This window comes from Arabidopsis lyrata (genome assembly GCF_000004255.2).
Source record: "Arabidopsis lyrata subsp. lyrata unplaced genomic scaffold ARALYscaffold_1, whole genome shotgun sequence".
NCBI classification, from domain to species: Eukaryota; Viridiplantae; Streptophyta; class Magnoliopsida; order Brassicales; family Brassicaceae; genus Arabidopsis; species Arabidopsis lyrata.
In genome coordinates, this window is record NW_003302555.1 from 6,584,604 (window position 1) to 6,599,773 (window position 15,170).

Below are 15,170 nucleotides of genomic sequence, written 5' to 3' on the forward strand. Positions count from 1 at the left end.
ATTTTAAAAGGTTTTACAAGGTACTTATAAAGTTTTATAAGGTATTTATAACTTGTAAAACCTTATAAAAAACTTGTAAAACCTTATAACTTGTAAAACCTTATAAAATAGCTTGTAAAATCTTATAATATCTTATAAATACCTTATAAATACGTTGTAAAACCTTTTAAAATACATTGTAAAACCTTATAAATACCCTGTAAAAAACCTTTAAAATACCTTGTAAATTTTTCCCGCCAAAAATTTAACGCCAAAAAAATTGTGGAATCACTTTTCCCGCAAAAAATTTTTTTGGCGGGAAAAATTTTTACGGAAAAATTTTACAAGGTATTTTAAAGGTTTTACAAGTTTTTACAAAATCAAATTTGTAATTTTAATATGTGCACATTCTCATGTTTTCATTATATATTTATTATATCTTTTATTAAAAGAAGGGTAATTTAGTCATTTTGTACATAAAAAGGGGTATTTTTAAAAATGGACAGCCAAAATGGGCATTTTTGAAAATGGGCATTTTTGTGAGTCTCCCAAAAAACTATACAATTTAGAACCAAAATATTTGATATATATATCTATATTATTAATTTGGAATCACTAGATATTAAACAACCTTATGAATGGTAAAATATTACATAAGATGCCATTGATTTTTAGTGTTTTCAAATAAATTCATTAAGGGTACAATAGTAATCACAAAATTAATATATTTAAATAAAAAAGTAAAATTCTTTTAAATAATTATTAATTTCCAAAAAAATAAACTAACTTTCTCTCTCTTATTAATTATGGACGAAAATATGAAATTAATTTTTCAAAAATTGTTTACCAATGATAATTGAAAAACTAAGATTTGATATCCAACTAAGATTTTATCTAAACGAACAATATTAAATTATTCTATATCAAAAATAAAAATAAAAATAATATCATTTTAATTCAAAATTAAAAACACTATCTTTTAAAAAATTTATCAATGGAGGATTTTAAGATTGAATTTGAAATTTCGTAAGAAAATTAAATACAAATATTTTAAGATTCAGTTTTGTGATAATATTTTCACAAATTTTGAAATATAAAACAAAATTTTATTTCACAATTTCTAAAAACGATATTAGATATTAACAAATATTTATATTTACTATGAAATAAACTCAAATAATAATAAATTTAAAGTAATTATAATTATGGCTTTCGTTTAGAACAAGTTTCAGAAATATCTAAACAATTGATTATACATATTAATTTCGAAATATTTTGCGTTTTATTTTTTCTTTTTCAACCGGATATTCCTTAAATAAATCCCTAATATATTGCACACAGTTTTGGAAATAATGTAAACTAATTATATATTTTTCATTCAAAAAAAGTTATGCAGCAATAGCATATCCCTTTTTGAGATGTATCTCAAATTTTTATTTTTAGTCCAAAATCAAATCAATTATGATTAAACAATGAAAAGAAGAATATGCAAAATTTAGCTAGGGAAAGAAAAACTAATAAATTTGTTAAAATATATTTGTAACTTTAACAGCATACATATTAATCAGCAAAACTCACAATATGTATTGTATGGTATTTAAAGGTAAGCAAACAAGAATTTGGAATATGATTTTAATGGAATAAAATGAGAATAGGAATTACGAGACGAGATGGGAGGGCAACATAAATTAAAAATCAAATTAAATACCCCACTGGTATGAGTTCGGGTTATGAGCACTATATAAAATAAATTTGTTTACACACAACCTTAGCTTGTACGTACATTTTCAGTTACACATATTCTATTTATGACGGATACGGGACCGTCATATTTTTATTTCACGTATATGAGACGGGTTATGGGACAAAGAATTTATGACAAATACATGACAAGATAGGTTGACAAAAAAAAAATACAGGACAAGATAGGTTTTCTGTTCCAAAATAGTTACACCTAGCTAATATACATGAAATCCAAACTAAAACTGAATCTATATCCTATTTAACGCATGTAATCAAAATTTTAGAAATATTTTGATTAGTTTAGAAAATAAAAACGTAACATCATTTAACTTTTGCAACTAAATTATAACTTAATTTTATCTTAAATATAATTTCGCACGTACGTGTAGGTCCGGATCTTAAAATATAACTACGTACTAACGCAACTGAATTTCGTTCATTACTCTAACTTTATAATATTTATACTATTATGAAGTTCACTAACACAACAAAAAAATTTATATTCTTAAAATCTATATAACAATTTCTATAAAAATATTTCTGCACGTACGTGTAGAACCAGACCTAATAAACTAAAATATATATCATAGAAACAACAAAATAATCTATATTAAATTAAAATTTGTTAGAAATTATTTTAAAATATAAAATCCCGCACGAATGTGCGGGTCAGGATCTAGTTTTATTGTAAACAGACTACAATTGATTAATAATTGCTCTTGGTGTAGGTCTTAAAATAACAACTTCCGAGAGTCTACGCTTTGTGGTTCATTGTAAAATAAGCACCAATTGCAAAAAAATTATAACTAATTAGTTCATTGTAAATGACTACAATTGACGATTTGGTCTTAAAATGATAATATAGCACCAACGAATAGGAAATGTCTATGCTTTGTGTTTTATTGTAGAAGAGTAGTATTATTTAGCACAAAACAATTTAATAGCTATTTCTTAAAAAAAATATTAAACGAAGACATAAAATGTAGCATATACTCCATCCGTTTCGTTTTAGTTGTCGTTTAAGGTTTTTTCACACAAATTAAGAAAAACATTTAATTTTCTGTTTTACCCTCTATTAATATATTTTATAAAAAAATTCATTGGCTAAAACATTAAAACAGTAGGGATAAAACTGGAATTTTCACCAAACATTTGCATTGAAAACCTAAAATGACAACTATTGTAAAACAAAATTTAAATCCTAAAACGACAACTAAACTGAAACGGAGGGAATATGTGTTAGTATTTATGTCACCATCTGAATTCAATGTCGCCATATCTACAAGCAAAAGAAAGTAAACTAGTCTACAACAGTTGTAGTACAACTAACTAACTTTTGAAATAGATCTTGACGTAGACTGGTCTTAAAATACTAATTTAGCACGAGAGAATTAGAAAGGGCTATATGTGCCTTTGTGTTTCAAAGCGGATATAGATGGACCTTTAATTCCATTGGACCAAATAGAAGAAAACAAAAAGGTATCAATGGAGGGCCCTTTGTTGACCAAGAGTGGGCACAACGTCGATGACGTTACAATCCATGGCGATTCTTCCTCGAATGATGAGCACATCGTCGACATAACAATCAATGGCAATTCTGATGAGCAAACACCACGTGAGAGTGTTCAATGGAGTGTTCAATCCACAAATCGATGTGTTTGGATTTTGGTCGAGTTTGTTATGACTTTGTTCCAGATTGTTGCAGCCATATTTTTTTGTACTCTGACAAAAGATGAACAGAATCCAGAACTAGAAGAATATTGGTTTATATGGATCATCGGTTATACTTGTGCCTCTATTGCCACTCTTCCTCTTCTATGTTGGCGTTTATGGCATTGCTCAGAGACGAGGTATAAACTGTGTGATCTCTTTCTTTTTTTAGGCATTAGAAGCTGATTTCAAATAATGGTTTATATTGATTTGCAGAACCAACGAGAGGATGGACTTTTTGGAAAAGATGCTTGCGTATTTCTTTGTGGGTTGGATTGTGATGTTTTTGTGGTATTTTCTTACCGAGTTATCATCATGTCTAGATGATACTACTCAAAACTTTTGGTGCGCATCATATCCTATCCAACTAATTAAATTTATGTCCCAAAAACAAAATTCACCTCACTAAAACTATTCACCATTGTCCTTTCTCAGGTTATGGATGGCTCTACTTGCTTTCAGTTGCATTCGATATGTGCTCCCTAACCTCGAATTTTCAGTAAAGTCCTTCGTGTGGCCGGTGAAATTCTGTTTTAATCAAATTTGGGAATTCTTTGAAAAAATGATTACGGGGATCGGTATACTCTGCTGGTGTATCGAGGTGGACGACTAATAAAAATAATGGATCATGTCGATTTCTTCAACAATTGTTGTAATACTCTATGATCCTGTTTATTTGGTAGTGGTTGCGATCAACCACATATTTTGTTCTTCCTTTAGTAATCGCTATGTTGTTCAGTTATTTAGATATCATATCATTTTTGTTGTTCATTTGTCTTTTAGTGTGATTGGTTGATGCAACTCGTCGTTATCTCATTCATTTTGTCATGATGCGATTGGTCACTGTGCTGTTCATTTTGCTATATATAATCATTTCACTTACGAAATTTCAAATACAAGTAATGGACCTAATGGTACAACATCAAAGACTCACACGTGTTAGAATTAAGGCGAAACTAAAAGACATGATCCTTCTTCTTGTGTTATCTATCTTTATCAAAAAATTAAAATGTTAAATAAAATAAAATTACACAGAATGGGCATGTTTACAGCTCCACCAAACAATTTTACACTCGACCGTGCCGAAAACCTCTGCATGATATATTTAACAAACCTCAGATTTGATAATTTGCTGCGTTCTCCTTTTTTTGTTTGGAGTCTTCTTAATTCTAATTGGCTACCGTCTCTGTCATAAATGACATATAAGTTTAAAATTACTTCAATTTAAAAGACTGTTGACTTTTATAATTGGTCTTAAAATAAGAATTAGCACAACAGGTCTACGCTTTGTGTTTCAATATAAAAAGACAGTAAGTTAGCACGAATTCAGCATCAGTATCGCATAATCCACCCGAATTCAACTTCGCATAAAACATAATTAAATATAGGATAATATTAGGAGATAGCCAAATTATACACATAAATTAAGAAACTAGCAGAGAGAAAATTTTTTGTCGGAAAACAGCGATGGACCCACGTTGTCAGAGGATGTGAAATAACAAAATCATCCTCCGTTTGTTTTGAGATCAACAATAGGCGAGATTGATTCGTGAGATTTTTCAAAATAGCACGTAATATCTAAATTTCACATGTTATATTTAACTAAAATACATGTTATTTCAAAAAACGTAGTGAATTTTTAAGAAAAAACATTGTTACGTAGTGTTTTTTTTTTAAAAAGACATTGTTATGGAAAAATTAAACTTGAATAGAATCTTTTTTAAAATAAATAACATGCGATCTTAATAAAAACCGTGAATTACTATAAAATAAGAATCTTTTTTAAAAGAAATCACATGTGATCAAAATAAAAAAACGTGTATTACTACAAAATAACATGATAGAGAGAGATATTAAACTGAATAGAGTGTTTTTTTCAAGAAATACCATGTGCTCTTTATAAATAATGTGTAATACGATAAAATAATATGATAAAAAAGATATATTATTCTATAACATGTAATTCGAGAAAAAAACATGTTATAAAGGGCATGTACGTAATTACATGTGCTTCCCGACATGATACCGACAAGTTACTGTAACGTATGGCTAGTTTCTTAATTATACTAAAAATTTGGCTATTTTGTGCATAATCCCTTAAATATAGTTGAGAAATTGTATTAAAACAAACTAAAAAAGAATTTGTTCATAAAAAAACTAAAAAAGAAAAAGAGGAAATAGACTAGCCTACCATTGACTTTTAAAATAGATCTTGACGTAGACTGGTCTTACAATAATAATTTAGCACAAAAGATTTAGAGAGGGGCTATATGTGCTTTGTATTTTAACGCGAACTTAGATAAACTTTTAGTTCGATTGGACTAATAAGTAGAAGAAAGCTAAAAGTGATCAATGGAAGTCCCTTTGCTGACCGAGAATGATCACATCGTCGACAACGTTACAACCCATGGTGATTCTTCCTCAAATGATGAGCGCATCCTCGACATACTTACAATGATCAATGGCAGTTCTTCATCAGCTGCTAAGCAAATACCATATGAGTGGAGTGAATATTCTATAGATGCATTCTCTTGGAATTTTGTCGAGTTTGTTGCGACTTTGGTCAAGATTGTCGCAGCCATAGTTGTTTTGACTCTGACAAAAGATGAACAACTTCCACAAAAAATATTTGTTATGTTGGTCATCAGTTATACTTGTGGCTGTATTGCCACTCTCCCTATTCTCGGTTGGCGTTTCTTGCAGTACGACCCAAGTGTTAGGTCACACCGAAGGTATAAATTGTATTTCTTTCTCTTTATTTTATAGGATTCATCAGAAACCGAAATCGATCGATAATGCTTTGGTTGATTTGCAGAATAAACGAGGTGATGGACAATTTGAAAATGATGCTTGGATATTTCTTCGTGGGTTGGATTACAGTGGTTTTATGGCATCTTCTTAATAACTCGTCATCTCTAGATTATACCACGTCACTCTTCTGGTGCGCATCAAACAAAATGCACAATTATGTCCCAAAAAAGAGAATTTATCTCTATAATCTAGTAGTATATATTTACCATTGTCCTTTTGCAGGTTATGCTTGGCTTTCTTTGCTATCAGTTGCATTCTACAAGTGTTTCGTCATTTCTACTGCTCGGTGATGTGTTTTTTGCTTCCTATGCTGTCGCGTTTTACCAAAGTTTTGGACTTCTTGGAAGACATTGATGAGAAGCTAAATTATATTGTCTTGGCACTCTTTGTTTGCATTTCAATCTTTTTGTGCATCCGCAAAAGTTGATACAAATAATGGATCATGTCGTTTTTCTTCTTTCTTTTGCTTAACAATGTTGTAATACTCTATCTATTTATTAAATAAATCCAAGTGCATGTCATGACTGAATTCCCTCTTCCTGTAATCGCTGGCAAAACTGAAAGACACGATTTTTTGCAATTTTATTTTGACTATTTTAATGGTTTGTGCAATGTTCATGCATCTGTTAGGAGAAATATGGAGAGGAATAACAAGAGAACTTGACGTATTTCATCTACAGTGAATAGAAATGTGGCTGAAAATTAACTCACATGCTCTCTTTGTCAATCACAAGTCAAGGGATGATGATGACTAGAGGTTGAGATGTTGATAGCTTTTTCTTTTGCTAAAGATTTGTTGTTATTGTTCTATACTCAGATTAAATTCTACCACATAGTCCTCTCAACTTGAAATAGCTGTACTATAGAACAAATTACTAACAATTGTAGTTCAAAAGACACAATCCTTACTTCTTTTGTGTTATCTATCTTAAACAAAACAAAAACAAAATGATTCAATATAATGGGCATGTTACGACTTACAACCCACCAAAAAAATGTAAGATAAACTAACATTTTAATCTCATTGGCTTTGATTTGCATTTTCAAGAACCATCTTCTTCTGTGTCTTATTAGCTAACTGTCCTCTTCGTAAATTGCTGCTGTCATAAATTGTGTAAGCTAAATTTAATCATTGTTGACTTAGAATTGGTCAGTGTATATTTGGTCTTAAGATACTAATTTAGCACCAAATTAAGATTCGGGAAGGTCTATGTGTTGTGTTTCATTGTAAAAGACTAAAATTTAATATCAAACGCATCCAACAATAGTTACACTGTGAAGGACTATAATTTACTTATGATTTGGTTTTAATGGTGGAAGAAGACTAGTTTATAATTGACTTTTAGAATAGATCTTGACGTAGATTGGTCTTAAAATAATACTTTAGCACCAAATAATTGGGGAGGGCTATATGTGCGATCTGTATTTTAATGCGATAGGAAAAAAATAGAAGAAATCAGAAGTGATCAATGGAGAGCCCTTTGTACGTTTAAAGATTAAAGATTTGTAGTATAACAATATTGCCAAAATATCGTATAACAAGAGGTTTAGTTAATTGCTTTGTACTATGGAAACGGCTAGTTAATCAGTCTTTTTGTCATAAGTTAAGTCTCAGTGAATGAATTAGTGTTTGTATGAACTTGTGTTTGTTTAATTTTGGCAAAACAGAATCAGTTGATTGGTTTGGTCTGTTGAATGAGTTTCATGTTTGTTTTTCAGGTTTGGTCTTTCTGTTATTGTCAAAAGAAGAAATATGATGCAAAGTAAGCATCGGATAACTTGTGTTTGTTTAATTTTGGCAAGCATCATAACCAAAGCTAAAATGAATGAATGCTAGTACATCTTTTACTTCTTTCTATAAATGGATAAATACTTGTATATATGGTTTCTTGTAGACTTGTAGTGATTGACATCTAAATACAAAATTTGAATTTTTTTTTTCCTTAAAAACAATATATAGGTTCTTAACCATTGGAGGACTATTTTATTTAGATACTCTACATTTATTCTTAGCTTAGAAATATGAAATTTTTTTATCTAAATAATTGTTAAGAACCAATTGATTCTTAACCATTGGAGTTGCTAGCTCTAAGACCACCATTATTGGTGCATGGTGTCTTAACTATTTTTTAGCTAAATCTTAGCTAAAAAAATAAAGAAAAATCTTGTTAAAGACTAAGATCCAAAATTAAAGTGGCTTAGCTAAGATCCAAATTTAACATTAAGATCCATTTTTAAGAACCATTTTTAAATTTATTATTTTAATACTCTTAAGAACCATTTTTAAGCAACATTTGTTAATCATGCTCTAAGGTAGGGAATTGTGCTAAACTTCTTCTGCTATTAGTGTCTTCTCATAATACATAATACAATTGACATTTAGACTGGTCTTAAAATAATAATTTAGCACGAAAGCAATTAAGGCTACATGTGCTTTGTAGTTTAACGCGGAATCATACGAATTATAATTGACTTAAAATTGGTATTGGTGTCGATTTGGTCTTAAAATAAATTATTTAGAACCAACGATGAAGTGGAAATCTCTTTTTTTTTTTTTTTTGGGTCAAAGACGAAATGGAAATTTGGAATGCTTTGTGTTTTATCGTAAAAGAGTGTACAATTCAACATCCAACAATTTAATTAATGTTAATATATTTTTTTTTTTTTGAATAACCGCGGGTCTTTCAAAAACTTCCTAGGCCCAAGGACTAAGGCCCAAAGATTCCCCTATGTAAACCTGCCAGTGGCCGTGCCTCGAACCCTGGTGGCGGAAGTCACAGCTGTGACCCCTTTACCACTAGGCCACAAGGCCCGGTTAATTAATGTTAATATTACAATTGACTTTTAGAATGGATCATGATATAGATTGGTCTTAAAATAATAATTTAGCACCAAAGATCAATGGATGGCCCTCGGTTGACTAAGGGTGAGCAATCTATGATCTATTCTAAAAGCATTGAGAAAAACAGAAAAAAAAAAAGCAGAAGTGATCAATGGATGGCCCTCTGTTGACTAAGGGTGAGCACAACGTCGACGACGTTACAACCCATGGCGATTCTTCCTCAAATGAAGAGCACATCGTCGATGTTACAACGAACGACGATTCTTCATCTGCTGATGCGCAAACACCTCATGAGGATGTTCAATGGAGTGTTGTATTTACGTTTAGAAATGTTTTGATTTTGGTCGAGTTTGTTGTGGCTTTGGTCCAGATTGTTGCAGCCATTGTTGTTCTTACTCTGACAAAAGATGAACAACCTCCACAAAAAATGTTTCCTACACTGATTCTCAGTTATACCGGTTGCTGTATTGCCGCACTCCCTATTCTAGGTTTGCGTTTCTGGCAGTATTACCGAAATGTTAGCTCAGAGACAAGGTATAAACTATATCTTGTTTTTGTTTTTGCTTTCAAGGCATGAGAAACCAAAATGATCAATATAATGGTTTTATTGATTTGCAGAATCTACGAGGTGGTGGACAATTTGAAAAAGATTCTTGAATATTTCTTCGTGGGTTGGGTTGTGGTGCTTTTCTGGCATCTTATCAACAACTCAGCATCTCTAGATATTGCGACGCAACAGTTATGGTGAGCATCAAGACAAAACTTATAACCATGGCTGTCCCGAAAGCAGAACAAATATCTCTAATAATATTAATCCGCCATGCATTTTACTTTGCAGGTTATGTATGGCTTTCCTTGCTATCAGCTGCATTCTACATGTGTTTCGTAATCTCCCCTGTGCGGCGATTTGTTTTCTGTATCCTATGATACTACGTCTTACCCAGTCTATAGACTTCTTTGATGGCATTACTGAAAAAATAGAGGGCATTAACTGGACAATCGCTGTATACATTGGAATCTTTTCCTGCATTCTCTGGTGCATTACCAGTTGTTGCAGTAGATTATGTAGATAAAAAGAAGAAATGGATCATGTCGTTTTTCTTCTTTCTTTTGTTAAACAATGTTGTAATATCTATTTATCAAATAAAGCCAAGTGTCATGACTGAATCCTCTCCCTGAAATCGTTGGCCTGAAAGAACCGATGCTTATGTCGTCCCAATATATTACCTCTGCATGGAAGAGCTAAGTATCCATTTCTGCATATACGAATCATCAAATTAAAAGAGAGAGAGTAGGAAACCATGAATTCATGTATAGGTAGCAGCATTGCGTTTGAACCAAGTTATTGGTTCAGTCTTCAATTAAAGTGAAGACTGACATTATTCTATTGGTCCATCCCGGTTAAAGAGGTTGGCCGGCTTGACATTATTGGTCCATCGCGCACTAATTATATATTTATCATTTGAAGGATGAAAGTTCGAAACAGGTGGACGTGCCGGAGTGGTTATCGGGCATGACTAGAAATCATGTGGGCTTTGCCCGCGCAGGTTCGAATCCTGCCGTTCACGGTTTTTATTTTTAATTTTCACTTATCCCAGTTTTGTCTTTTTTTTTTTGTTTCCTCGTCAATGCCGCCCATATTTTACCCTAGATTTTTATTAATTTGATGATACCGAATCCCGCTTTTCCCAATCCATTTTCAATTTTCAAAACTCATCCCCTCTCTTTCTCTCTCTACCTCCTTCGATCTCTCTCGGTGTCAGTAAAATCCCATGGCCGGGGAATTTCCCGGTGATTTAGATGGCTGATATGAGCCGGAGTTCAAGTTTAGATGCGGAGGATCCTCTTCAAGCTTACTCAGGACTTTCCTTGTTTCCTCGCACACTAAAATCCTTGTCGAATCCTCTTCCTCCTCCTCTTCATCAATCAGAAGATCTACAGCAGACTCATACTCTCCTTGAATCTATGGTTAACTTTCCCCCTCTTAATCTGCTTAATACTTCGATTTGATGCATTGGCTAGGGTTTGCTTTGCTCAGTGAGTAATTGCGGAGACGATTCGAGTCCGTAATTTTGACGGTTACGAAATCAATTGTGTATGTGCCGCGCAAACCCAAGGAGGCACAAAACCTCTATGTTTGCTCAGTATATAAGCTCTAGTAAGATAGCCTGCTAATGATTTATCTAGAAAGTGATGTACATTTCCTTTCTCCCATTCTTTTGGGTTAAGGCTTTTCTTAGTTTTTGTTGTGAAGAATTGCACAACGAGATTTTAAAAACAGATTGCAGTTCTTACATTATTCTTTATCGGTTGTGTATATCAAGTTCAGTTCTTCCCTGACCTATCAAGCTCAGTAATTCATTGTCAAATTCTTGGCTTCTATCTTACAGCCTTTTGAAGTTCAAAATGAGCATCAGGAGCAGGCAAAAGCTATCTTTGAAGATGTGAATGTTGATGTCAAGCTGAACCCTATTCCAAATAAACGAGAACGAAGACTGGGGTTAGACCGTAATCGAAAAAGCTTTTCTCTTAACCTTACGTCAAGGTAAAGATCATAACCACTGATCTATTGATTTAGTATAACAAACTGTTTTATTTATTACTCTATCTGTTCCTTTACTAAGTTAGTTGAAGCCTATTCTTGTTGCAGTCAGCCACCTCCAGTTGCACCAAGCTTTGATGGTAGTAAATATCCGAGACCAGAAGATTTCTTTGCTGAGTATGATAAATTTGAACGTGAGTTATATCTTTTCTGATGTTCATAGCCTTACCACGTTTGTTATATATCTGTCATTCATTTATGTTTTCTTTTCGCTGGATTTGAAAACAGTTGCCAATCGAGAATGGCAGAAACAGACTGGCTCCAGTGTAATAGATACACAACAGAACCCGCCATCAAGGCGTCCTCGCAGACCAGGAATTCCAGGGTATGTACTATGAGCAACTCTGTTAGAGCATGTTTAAGAGTTGTTCCATTCGCATATTTTGCTTTCTGTTTCCCTTGATATTTAAAATTTTAAATTCCAGGAGGAAACGGCGTCCATTCGAGCATACTTTTACGGATAGTTATTTCACTGATGCTATCAACCTGGAAGCTTCAGAAAAGGAAAACCCCATTGCTTCTGAACAAAGTTTAGAGAGGACCACAGCTGCACATGTTACGACTGTGGACAGGGAAGTAGATGGTGAGTGAGCACTTGTTAGATCATTGTCGCTACCATTTTGTTAAATCATGCTACCATCTGATAGTCTAAGACACTTTGTTTTGCAGATTCAACTGTAGACACGGACAAGGACTTAAACAATATTTTGAAAGAGTTGCTTGCTTCCAGTCGAGATGAGCTCGAGGGAGATGCTGCCGTCAAGCGTTTGGAGGATGTCTTGCAAATCAAATCCCTTAATGTGGAAAAGTTCTCTATCCCTGAGTTTCAAGATGTTAGAAAAATGAATATGAAGGCATCTGGAAGTAACCCATCAAACCGAAAGAGTCTGTCAGATATACAGAATATACTGAAAGGAATTCACAGAGTTGCGGGTCGAAAAAATAGCCACTCGCCATCCCCTCAGACTAGAAAACATTTTTCATCACCAAATCCACCAGTGGATCAGTTTTCATTTCCTGACATCCATAATTTGCTTCCAGGAGATCAACAGCCTAGTGAGGTTGATGTTCAACCTCTAGCAAAAGATATAGCTAATACATCCCCGTCTAATGTGGGTACTGTAGACGTTGCTAGCCCTTTCAACAACTCAGTGGAGAAGAGGTCCGGTGAAGATGATTCTCATATTCATTCTGGCATCCATAGATCTCATTTACGTCCAGATGGGAATGCAGATATTTGTGTGATGGATAGCATCTCAAACCGAAATTCAGCCATGCTAGAGGTGAATGTAGATATGCGAACAACAGGAAAAGAGGTAGATGTGCCCATAAGTGAAAGTGGAGCAAACAGAAACACTGGCCAAAGAGAAAATGATACTGATATCAATGAAGAAACTGATCATTTAGAAATGCTGGTTAGTTTCTCCTTCACTGTACGGGACTTTTTACTAACATATCTGCACCTCTTGTTGGTTACATCTCTGGTGAATTTGTTTTTCATATAGGCGGAATATGCATCTAAAGAGGCTACAAGACCTTTTACTGTAGAAGAGGATAGCATCCCGTATCAGCAAGGTATTATAACCTTTTATACATGCATGTTACAGTGAAATCTCAAAAAGTATAAAAGCAAATTAGCATATGTCCTAACATAACTTGTACATACTTGTCCATTAGATGCTTACTACCATTAACATTTTCAGTCACCTTAAAATTGTGGCTCAAAAATTTTCCAAATGCTGTTATGTTGCCTACAGGTACGCCCTCAAACTCTCCAAACAGAGCTCCAGAACAATACAACACAATGGATGGACCCTCTGAACATGCAGAGCACAATCAGGGACTACATGAAGAGGAAAATGTCAACACGGACTCCGCTTCTGGACTTCAAGAAAATGCTCTGGTTAGTTCCTCATCATTGTCTGTTCACCTCTGTAGAGTGTTGATAATTAAGTCAAGGCCAATTCGTCTTCATGTTGTCTCAATTGCTAGACTCGGTTCATCTGTTCACTATCTTTATCCTTCGCAAATCTCTAAAGGTACTTTTAATTGCAGTAGTGTGCTGGATCCGTATGTTTTAATCCATGATAAAAATAACACACTGAACAATATCGTTGGTTGTGTATTTGTTAAGGTGTTCTGTGTTTTTGTGAGGGTGTTAGTTCCGTTTAGGCTATGCTAAGTATGAGCTTGCTTAACAAAATGAATTTGAGAGTTTTTGATTAACTTATTTTCAGCAGGAGGCTCACAACTCTTCACACAAACAAACAAATAAACGAAGAAAGAGAGGATCTTCTGATAGCAATGTGAAAAAGCGAAGTAAGACTGTGCATGGTGAGACTGGAGGGGACCCGCAAATGAAAACATTACCACATGAGAGTGGAGCGAAGAAGCAAACCAAAAGAAAATCCAACGAGAGAGAAGAGAAGAAGCCAAAGAACACGCGTAAAACTCTTACGCGTGAGGGTAAACTATTCTCTCGCAGGAAAAGCCTTGCAGGTATATAAACTTACCAACAAAAACTAAAGTCCATTCTCGTGCTTCGGAGCTCTTTCGATTGAAAAACTAAACCTAACAAGTGTTGGTTTCTGCCTTTCTCGAAGCTGCTGGTACTAAAATGGAAGGTGGTGTCAGACGAAGTACAAGGATTAAGTCAAGACCACTCGAATACTGGAAAGGTGAAAGATTCTTGTACGGACGCATCCATGAGAGTAAGTCACATATCCGTTGTACCACATGGATTTCAATACGGATGTTTTTCAATTCATAATTTATCTACTGTTTCCATAGGTTTGACTACTGTTATCGGCATAAAGTATGCATCCCCTGGAGAAGGTAAAAGTGACTTGCGTGCATGTAAGGTGAAATCATTTGTCTCTGATGAGTACAAAGAGCTGGTTGATTTTGCCGCTTCGCATTGAAGAATGATAATCCTAGGAAGGAAGTGATCAAACATCCTCTTGTGATCATAATTCTATTGATAGTATCTTGTGTCCACGACCTTCTCTTGGGTCCAAACTCGTCACTGTATTTCTTTAAAACCGCAACACTTTAAGACTCTGTAAATGTAACGGAAGTTTTCAACTTTCAATTAGTCTCTCTTCATTGATACTTTGTCAACTTGCATTTGTCACTTTACTCTTTGCGTCTTTGATATTTCTTGAAGGCACTTGTTTACCCACCTTTCGCTCTTAAATGCTGCCTTAACTATTACTATAAAATTTTAATTAAAGTAAAATATAATTTATTTAGGGTTGTTACTTTGATTTATATAGAGGATTAACCCTACCAAAATCAAATCACGGGTCATTATCGATTTTATTTTATATAATGTTCATAACTCTCTAATCTTCAACAAAACTCAAGTTGAACAGAAAAAAAGCAGTCATACAATTTTCTTGATATTAGTTTAAAAACATATAATAATAAAGGAAAATGCATACTTCATAGGAAACTATTGAAAAAACAATAGTTTTTTTTTTG

At 33.4% G+C, this 15,170-nt stretch overlaps 4 protein-coding genes and 1 non-coding gene across 7 annotated transcripts; all 5 read left to right on the forward strand.

The window, feature by feature from the left end:
• The first annotated feature begins 3,062 nt into the window (after nucleotides 1-3,062).
• On the forward strand, nucleotides 3,063-4,285 carry LOC9326175. Its single transcript, XM_021014620.1, has 3 exons — nucleotides 3,063-3,572; nucleotides 3,649-3,777; nucleotides 3,868-4,285. Exons 1-3 carry the CDS (start codon nucleotides 3,208-3,210, stop codon nucleotides 4,043-4,045), a joined length of 672 nt encoding a protein of 223 aa, XP_020870279.1. The 5' UTR covers nucleotides 3,063-3,207; the 3' UTR covers nucleotides 4,046-4,285.
• A 963-nt stretch (nucleotides 4,286-5,248) lies between these two features.
• LOC9326176 lies at nucleotides 5,249-6,823 on the forward strand. The gene is made up of 3 exons (XM_021014682.1): nucleotides 5,249-6,164; nucleotides 6,248-6,373; nucleotides 6,466-6,823. Exons 1-3 carry the CDS (start codon nucleotides 5,785-5,787, stop codon nucleotides 6,668-6,670), a joined length of 711 nt encoding a protein of 236 aa, XP_020870341.1. The 5' UTR covers nucleotides 5,249-5,784; the 3' UTR covers nucleotides 6,671-6,823.
• Nucleotides 6,824-9,199: 2,376 nt separating this feature from the next.
• Nucleotides 9,200-10,687, forward strand: LOC9326177. The gene is made up of 3 exons (XM_002890069.2): nucleotides 9,200-9,619; nucleotides 9,704-9,829; nucleotides 9,924-10,687. Exons 1-3 carry the CDS (start codon nucleotides 9,237-9,239, stop codon nucleotides 10,156-10,158), a joined length of 744 nt encoding a protein of 247 aa, XP_002890115.1. The 5' UTR covers nucleotides 9,200-9,236; the 3' UTR covers nucleotides 10,159-10,687.
• Nucleotides 10,572-10,653, forward strand: TRNAS-AGA. Its single transcript has one exon. It is a non-coding gene; the product is annotated as a tRNA-Ser (tRNA).
• Nucleotides 10,688-10,706: 19 nt separating the features above from the next.
• On the forward strand, nucleotides 10,707-14,807 carry LOC9326178. Of its 3 annotated transcripts, none has more exons than XM_021013697.1 (11): nucleotides 10,707-11,053; nucleotides 11,476-11,630; nucleotides 11,736-11,821; nucleotides 11,916-12,012; nucleotides 12,113-12,270; nucleotides 12,357-13,102; nucleotides 13,193-13,262; nucleotides 13,445-13,590; nucleotides 13,928-14,186; nucleotides 14,291-14,398; nucleotides 14,478-14,807. In XM_021013697.1, exons 1-11 carry the CDS (start codon nucleotides 10,886-10,888, stop codon nucleotides 14,606-14,608), a joined length of 2,124 nt encoding a protein of 707 aa, XP_020869356.1. In that variant the 5' UTR covers nucleotides 10,707-10,885; the 3' UTR covers nucleotides 14,609-14,807. The 3 variants fall into 3 exon arrangements, with proteins under 3 accessions (XP_020869356.1, XP_020869355.1, XP_020869357.1); XM_021013696.1 differs by having other exon boundaries at nucleotides 10,762-11,053; nucleotides 13,925-14,186; XM_021013698.1 differs by having other exon boundaries at nucleotides 10,763-11,053; nucleotides 13,478-13,590; nucleotides 13,925-14,186.
• The last annotated feature ends 363 nt before the right edge of the window (nucleotides 14,808-15,170 follow it).

Bases quoted from the DNA above. Each gene is read 5' to 3' on its own strand.
- LOC9326175 (XM_021014620.1), top strand. From the start codon at position 3,208: ATGGAGGGCCCTTTGTTGACCAAGAGTGGGCACAACGTCGATGACGTT. The intron at 3,573-3,648 runs GTATAAACTGTG...ATTGATTTGCAG, and splicing joins TGGCATTGCTCAGAGACGAG to AACCAACGAGAGGATGGACT. The intron at 3,778-3,867 runs GTGCGCATCATA...GTCCTTTCTCAG, and splicing joins GATACTACTCAAAACTTTTG to GTTATGGATGGCTCTACTTG.
- LOC9326176 (XM_021014682.1), top strand. From the start codon at position 5,785: ATGGAAGTCCCTTTGCTGACCGAGAATGATCACATCGTCGACAACGTT. The intron at 6,165-6,247 runs GTATAAATTGTA...GTTGATTTGCAG, and splicing joins AGTGTTAGGTCACACCGAAG to AATAAACGAGGTGATGGACA. The intron at 6,374-6,465 runs GTGCGCATCAAA...GTCCTTTTGCAG, and splicing joins TATACCACGTCACTCTTCTG to GTTATGCTTGGCTTTCTTTG.
- LOC9326177 (XM_002890069.2), top strand. From the start codon at position 9,237: ATGGATGGCCCTCTGTTGACTAAGGGTGAGCACAACGTCGACGACGTT. The intron at 9,620-9,703 runs GTATAAACTATA...ATTGATTTGCAG, and splicing joins AATGTTAGCTCAGAGACAAG to AATCTACGAGGTGGTGGACA. The intron at 9,830-9,923 runs GTGAGCATCAAG...TTTACTTTGCAG, and splicing joins ATTGCGACGCAACAGTTATG to GTTATGTATGGCTTTCCTTG.
- LOC9326178 (XM_021013696.1), top strand. From the start codon at position 10,886: ATGGCTGATATGAGCCGGAGTTCAAGTTTAGATGCGGAGGATCCTCTT. The intron at 11,054-11,475 runs GTTAACTTTCCC...TCTATCTTACAG, and splicing joins ATACTCTCCTTGAATCTATG to CCTTTTGAAGTTCAAAATGA. The intron at 14,187-14,290 runs GTATATAAACTT...CCTTTCTCGAAG, and splicing joins TCGCAGGAAAAGCCTTGCAG to CTGCTGGTACTAAAATGGAA.